The sequence below is a fragment of the Temnothorax nylanderi genome, unplaced genomic scaffold (genome assembly GCF_030848795.1).
Source record: "Temnothorax nylanderi isolate EJ_2023f unplaced genomic scaffold, tnyl_v1.0 TNYL_tig0367_pilon, whole genome shotgun sequence".
In the NCBI taxonomy this organism is placed as follows: domain Eukaryota; kingdom Metazoa; phylum Arthropoda; class Insecta; order Hymenoptera; family Formicidae; genus Temnothorax; species Temnothorax nylanderi.
Window position 1 is genome coordinate 119,244 of NW_027249429.1, and position 7,899 is coordinate 127,142.

Here is a 7,899-nt window from a genome sequence, read left to right on the forward strand (position 1 = left end):
TCTCGGCGTCATTGTCGCCGCCGTTGTAGTGGTGGTGGTGTCGGTGGTGGTCATCGTCGTCGTCGTCGTCGTCGTCGTCGTCGTCGTCGTCGTCGTCGTGGTGGTGGTCGTGGCCGTTGTCGTCGTGGTGGTCGTGGCCGTCGTCGTCGTGGTGGTCGTGGCCGTCGTCGTCGTGGTGGTCATGGCCGTCGTCGTCGTCGTCGGCGGCGCGTCGAGGAATCGGCGCGAGGACGCCGTCGAGTCGGTAAAATGGTCGCGCTCCACCGCGAGCTTTTCTAACCCCCCTGTCGCTATTTATCGCTCCCCCGCGAGAAACGCGGCTTGGTTAGGTTACTCGAGGGTCCGCGCTGATCCTATGGCACCGGAACGCCGTCACGCGTATTCCCCGTGGTTGCCCGCGTTGACAATGTGACGTGCCGTTGGGGAGTTTACGATTTGGTTAACCTCTGTATTCACGTTCCTAAATTGTTTTATGGAATAAGTAAAACAATTATTTTTTAATGTTTTGCATAAAAATTTTTAATAAATTTTTATATTTTTCTCTTAAAAAACAATTATTAAAATGTATCTTATCATTTTTCAGGATTACATGTACGTATATGTATTGAAAATGCAGTGTGGCGGATAAACCCCGGGGGGGTGGCGGTTCAACCCCGGCATTTTTGAGATTTCAATTTTTGCACCGTTGTCGTTTTTGTTCTATACCGGTTAAACAAAGCGACGTAGATAAAAATTTCCTTAATAAATTTTGTAGCTAAAGGTTCACTCTTTACAGTGGTATACCACATTTAACTTCAATTATTTATTTTGTTGTTAAAAATCGGCTCCGAAAAAAAACTGGCGGTTTAGCCCCGGTCTCCCCTACATATTAAAAAGCCTTACAACTTTGCTTCTTGTATATTTTTTGTTATGGTTGGTCATTTTCAAAATATTTTACTACTTCTGGACTTTTAGAGAATCCTGTTTAATGTTAAAGAGGTAGATAAGTTACAAAAAGTCATATTATTCTTTTATTTTTATAAAAGAAAATTGACTTGAAACTGCATCAGACGTTTGCCCTATGATATTGCGATAGTAACCCATACAGCATAAAATATTTTTAAAAAATATTTCTACATATTTCTATAAAAATATTGCAAGAAACATTTTAAAATGGTTTTAAGAATATTTTAAAATGGTTTAAAAACCTTTGTGATAACATTTTTAAGAATAGTGGAGTAAAATGGAAGTTTTAATTGATCTCCGTAGGGTTACAATTCTCATCCCTCACTACCCTTCTCCTCTTACTTAACCCTTTGGACCAACGGCTTAACGTCTCTTCCCGAAAGACGGAGCCCAGTTTACTCCGCACAAAAACCTTTCTCGCACGGAGGGCGCAGCTTTCGGAAAATAAATTCCATGTTACGTGCTCAAGTGGACTCGAACCTGCTTTCTCAGATTACGAGTCTGGCGCTCTACCACTAGATCACACTGCCGCCTACTCATTTTTAAGAATATTTTAAGAATCTTTTAAAAATATTTTTAAAAATATTCTACTTTATCACCCAGACAATATTTTCTTAAATATTTGAAATATATTTTTAAAATATTAATTTAAATCTACATATTTATTGTTTTATAATCTTGTTCCAAAATATTTAAAAAATATTTTAAATTTATTGGTTCTATAATTTTTTTTCAAATATTTTTGAAATATGAAATATTCTTAATTAAGAGAGAAAGAGAAATGCATGGTAGAGCATCTTTCCGTGCTAGTTCGCAACGACGCCACTAAGCGGCGCATAATGGTAAAACTAACTCGTAAGTAAATTTCAGTTGAGGGTTAATATAAGTCTCCGGCGAAGCAAAATCATGACATTCGCAAGACATATCTTTGCCAGTAATACAACGCAAGGCTTACCCAACACTGCTGCAATGATATAGATATACAAAACAATATTTTCCAAAGTAGGATGTGATAACAAATCGTTATCACAATTAACGATAACGATCGTACTAAGCGAGCGAATGAGATAGAGAGACGGAGCGTTATAGAGAGTAATGGCGACAGCCAATGAGCGAGCGAGAGAGTAAGCCGAGATGGCGCTAGAGCGCGAGCGTTGGTGTGCGTGTGTGAGAGAGTGAGTCACAGAGTTAGTGAGAGTCAGGAAGATAGAAGGTAAAAGGAGCGTGAGAGCGAGAGAGGGAGAATAACGAGCAAGCGTGAAGCAGGAGCGTAGGGCAGCGGCCCGTAACGAGTGTGATTCTTACAAAAGAGTGTATCCTGAGATATCATATTAAAGACATTTATATCAAGACTCTGGTTTTCGTGTGTTGATTGTGTAAGCTATTCGCGAGATAGCTTATGAGCCGCGAATCGTACCGGAAAAGGTCGTAGCCACGGTAACGGAAACGGCGAGGACGAGAGTATTGTCGAGCAGACCTCTCGTATGAGTCAGGGGCAAAAGGACGGGAAAAGAAGAGATGGAAACGGGTGCAATGACCGCCAACGAAGAAGTACTATTAATCTCACAGTGTATTTGTCAACGTGGTGTACAAAAGCGTAGGAAACTGGTAACGCGTACGCGGAACGCAACAACCACGGGTAACGCGTGAAAACGCGGGAACTCGGACGATCGATTAGTACGTCCGGTCTTTGAGACTTCTCAGGGGAATCTCTCGAACAACAACCGCCACCCGACGACCGCGCTTGACGCTGACGCTCGCGCCGCTCTCAACCAATCAGGTTGCGCGAATAGTCGGTACTAGAGCTTCGTACTGCTACCAGCGCTGTCACGTGACCAACAGACCAATAGCTGACAAGTAATCGCCGCGCACGCCGCTACGACGGAAACCTTAGGTCGAAACGAAAAGGCGGGAAACGCTAACTACTGCGTATCTTACAATTGAATACCGAACCGGGAATCCCTACGAGCCACCGACGAACCATCCGCGACAAAGTTTCGAGTAATACCGCGAGACTGAGTAAAGATACCGCGAGTGTTTATAGCAGTTAACAGATGTAAAGATGTATATTTTTTAAATATTAAAAAAAACTTTTAAACGTGATGGCTTGCAACAATTATTGCTGATTGGGTTAAACATATTTCATTCTCCCAAGCAATATTTCTAAAATATTTTAAAAATATTATTAAATATATGGTAAATCTGAAGAATAGTGGCCTCCTCACCGATTTCGTTGAACTTAGGCTTAATCGACGCGTTTTTGCACAAAACGACCGAATCTGGCAGAAAAAAGTGTCACTCTGCCCCGCGAAGCGAGATATTAACTGTTAAAGTTGACGACTATCAGGTTATGAGACCTGTCATACCGACGAGATGTAGCGACTATGAACATGCCCTGTGGCCATATGCGCATGCTCAGTGGCCGCACGCGCATGCAAGAGGTCACGTGACAACTGTTTGGTTGGTAAGTCAGAAGTGTAACATAATTTGAAATGATATTCTTTCGGCGTATAGATTAGTGACGCGCTTTAAAAGTATTTAAGTGTTTAAAGCGCGTCACTAACCTAAGCAGGGCACACATGTGTGTGCCCTGCTTTAACAAAAATCACAACTTCTATAAAGCAGGGCATACACACGTGTGTGTGTGTGTGTGTGTGTGTGTGTGTGTGTGTGCCCTGCTTTAACGAAAATCACAACTTCTATAAAGCAGGACATACACACGTGTGTGTGTGACCTGCTTTAACGAAAATCACAACTTCTATAAAGCAGGGCATACACACGTGTGTGTGTGTGTGTGTGTGTCCAGTACATGTGTGGGCGGGGAAATTTTGCTCCCCTGCACCCCCCTCCCCATGCATGTACTTTATAATTTCGCTTTACAACTTAGCATGTACTTTAAGTTGTAAAGCGAGTTCCACGCTTTCAACCACGGGGGGGTGCGGGGGGGGGCCGAAGGCCCCCCCTCGCACCGCCTCGTCTGTGTGTGTGTGTGTGTGTGTGTCCACGCGAAACGAGGTGCCACATGGGTTCATGACGCGCTTTACAACTTAAAGTACATGCTAAGTTGTAAATAAGCGAAATTATAAAGTACATGCATGGAAAGGGGGGTGCAGGGGAGCAAAATCCCTTCGCCCACGCATGTACTTAAACTAGCTTGTAAAGCGCGTCATGAACCCATGTGGCACCTCGTTTCGCGTGGACACACACACACACACAGACGAGGCGGTGCGTGGGGGGGCCTTCGGCCCCCCCGCACCCCCCGTGGTTGAAAGCGTGGAACTCGCTTTACAACTTAAAGTACATGCTAAGTTGTAAAGCGAAATTATAAAGTACATGCATGGGGAAGGGGGTTAAACAGTTAAATACTTTTAAAGCGCGTCAACTAACCTATGTAGGTTAGTGACGCGCTTTGAAAGTATTTAACTGTTTAAACACTTAAGGTGGAGCCCTCCCCCGCCTATTTATGTACTGTTTATACACATGTACTATATACACATGTGTGTATAAACAGTACACAAATAATCAAGCGTCTTCATTCAAGCAGTTAGGTTTCACGCTGGGAGTTTTGTTTAGTTTTATTATGCGGGGGAAGGGGCTCCGCCTGCGGCGCAGCCCTTCCCCCGCGTATTTATGTACTGTTTATACACATGTGTATAATAGTTTATAAAACTAAACAAACTCCCAGCGTGATACCTAACAGCTTGAATTAAGACGCTTGATTATTCCGCATGATTGGCCAGTCATCATATTTAAAATTGGCGCAGTTTTGCATGCGCGTGCGGCCACTGAGCATGCGTATGTGGCCGCAGGGCATGTTCAGTGTTGCTACATGGCGTCGGAACCTGATTCCTGTCAACTTTAACGTTTAATATCTCGCGTCGCGGGGCAGAGCGACACTTTTTTCTGCCAGATTCGGTCGTTTTGTGCAAAAACGCGTCGATTAAGCATAAGTTCAACGAAATCGGTGAGGAGGCCACTATTCTTCAGATTTACCAAATATATTTATTTGCAATATTTTAAAAATATTTTAAAAAATATTTTTCTGACATGATCTAGTGGACATACAAACATTCTAAAAATATTTTTGTGAATTATTTTAATCTTCCTAAAAAATATTTAAAAAATATTTAAACAATATTTTGTGCTGTATGGGAATAAAGATACTTTGTATACGTGACTAATATTTAATATTAACTAATTTAACTAATTTTTAATATGAATAATTTTTTATATTATTTTTTAATTTTTTATTAATAATGATATATGACGGAATAATAAAACAGAATAGTTTTCGAAATATTTTATGTGGATTTAACATTTGGACTAAATTATATTCATAGTCTTTATCAGTTTATAGGAAAGCATTAATAATAAAGATAAGTAGAAAAATCTCTTATTCTGAATCTCTCTATTTAAATTACTATATAGAAAATACTAACCTTGATGATGATGATGTGTGATGGAAGGCGGTGCTGTTGGATGATAAGGTGTTGGTGGATACGGCACTGGACAAAGGGCTGCACCAGCCGCTGCGGCGGCTGCATAAAGATGGTGATGATGATGATGATGGTGAGCTGAATGATGTTGATGATGATGCATAGTTGTCGTTGTGCCAACTTTATTTCTCAATATCCTTGATATACTCGACACTGATGGGACGTTATATTTGTCGCAAACACCATCAGATAATAGTCGATCCCTGATCTCCCAGGCAAAGATCCCTGGATCTTTTAATTTTAATTGTTTAATATATTGCACGACTTTCGGTGTGGTTACACGTGGTTTGCTGCCACCAATCGCGCCCGGCAGAATACTACCCGTTTCATGATAGCGTGCCAGTATCTTACTGACACACCCGTGACTGACACGTAGTTGTCGCGAGATATCGCATGGTCTAATACCCAATTGTGCAAGTTCGACTATTCTCAATCTGACAGCATTGGGAAGTGGTCTTCCATTGACGAATACACCGCCTAATTGATTTACTTCTCCATATTGTTGTTGATGTTGCTGTTGATGTTGCTGTTGTTGATGTGATTGTTGCGATTGTGCCCCAATTTCAGTGCTGCTATTTTCTGTAACATAATTAATTAATATCTTATTACATAGATTTATTATTAGTAAGCCATAATTAATATCTTAATTATTACATAGAATTATTATTAGTAAGCACAAATAATAATTATACTTATGTATTTAAAAATTGTTTAATTATTAATATTTTATAATTTATCCAGTTTAATATACAGGGTGGGACAATAACTATTATCACCTTAAATATCATTGAACCTATAAGGTCCAGAGGAAGATTTGTGTAACGAAAATTATACGCTACAAAGAGGGGATATCATATGGCAATAATAATTTTTGTCCAGGTGGAGGCGGTTCGGAAATAGGTCATCTTCATTTTCTTAAATAGGTTCTTAGGAAAAAAGAATAAGATCTGCCGAGATATGACCAGATCTGGTCAAATTTGGCCAGATATAATTTTATCTCCAAATTGTCTTTATCTGGCCAGATCTGAACAGATATAACCAGATCTGACTAGATATTATTTGATCTCCCGAGATATAATTATTTACCGAATGTATCCAGAGCTGCTCAGATATAATTAAAAATTATGAAAGGATGTAAAATGCTTTAAAACTATAAATATATCGATTCAATTCAAAATTGTGTGCCACTTTATTATAAGTGTAGACTCCGATACAACTGATATAAGTTGTACGGTACACTTGATTTATATACCGTTCTTATACCATCGTTTGTCATATTTTAAATACGAGAAACGGATCTCATCGAATGCCATCTATCGGATGATCCGACATTTGCACTGGGTATAATAGAAAGGTCGAGACACTGGATTATCTTGGAAAGATGACGTTTTCGGAAGAAATGTTTTATACAAAAGTTGTAAGTACCAAGTTACCCATTCTGTGGTGATATTGATTTGACTTTGAACGATCTTGGGAAAGTCACATCAAGGTCACATTGAGTTCTTTAAACGGGGACCCTTTATTTTTTTATGTCATATTCTTGTAGCCCTTGTCGAGACGTTTTCAAAACATTAAGATAAAGCTATATCTTTTGTTAAGAATTTCCTGAGATATTTTAAATTTTGTCATGACATTTTTAACATAAAATGAGATATCTCATAAAGTATTCACTTTTTGACAACTTTAACCTCACACTTTTATACGTAGAATAATGAAAGAAATCTATTAATAATATTAATATTTATAATTTTTAATATATGTATATAGAATAATGTATTAAATGTAGATATAAAGAATTCAGAAAATAAGTGTCGAGAGAAGAAGTCGGGCTTTATTCATTTTATAAACGAATTACATATCATTTAAGGAAAGTTATTTATTTTCTATATATTTCCAGTTAGCATGTATTGTGTTGGTGTGCGCGCGCGCGTAAATCAAATAAACCAGTTTTTTTTCCAAAATAACATTTATTTTCAGTATATTAAATGGCAGAGTGTGTGTGTGTGTGTGTGTGTGTGTGTGTGTGTGTGTGTGTGTGTGTGTGTGTGTGTGTGTGTGTGTGTGTGTGTGTGTGTGTGTGTGGTTTGATCTTGAACAATCTTGGGAAAGTCACATCAAGGTCACATTGAGTTTTTTAAACAGGGATCCCTATTTTCCATGTCATATTCTTGTAACTCTTGTCCAGACGTTTTCAAAACAGTATAATAAGCTGTTTCGATAAGAATATTTTCTGAGATAGTTTTATGACATTTTTAATATAAAATATGAAATATCTCGCCCGGGAAAAAATGGAAGAGATCTGAACAGACTTGATCAGATCTCATCAGATCCGATCCACTCAGATCTGGTTTGATCAAAATATTGGCCCTATCTGATCAGATCCAATCAGACATGAGTAAATCTGATCCGATCCTAGCGGATAGAGTCAGATATGTAACGAGAATAATCAATTATATCT

At 39.2% G+C, this 7,899-nt stretch overlaps 1 protein-coding gene across 1 annotated transcript in view; it reads right to left on the reverse strand.

Moving 5' to 3' along the window:
• Positions 1–6,878, reverse strand: part of LOC139781836 (uncharacterized) — a 73,773-nt gene extending 66,895 nt beyond the window's left edge. The window contains exons 1-2 of the mRNA XM_071720730.1: positions 6,867–6,878; positions 5,385–6,042 (exon numbers count right to left, since the gene is read on the reverse strand). Coding sequence (XP_071576831.1) covers positions 5,385–6,042; positions 6,867–6,878 — 670 coding nt within the window. The remainder of the gene's footprint in view (positions 1–5,384; positions 6,043–6,866) is intronic.
• Positions 6,879–7,899: the final 1,021 nt, after the last annotated feature.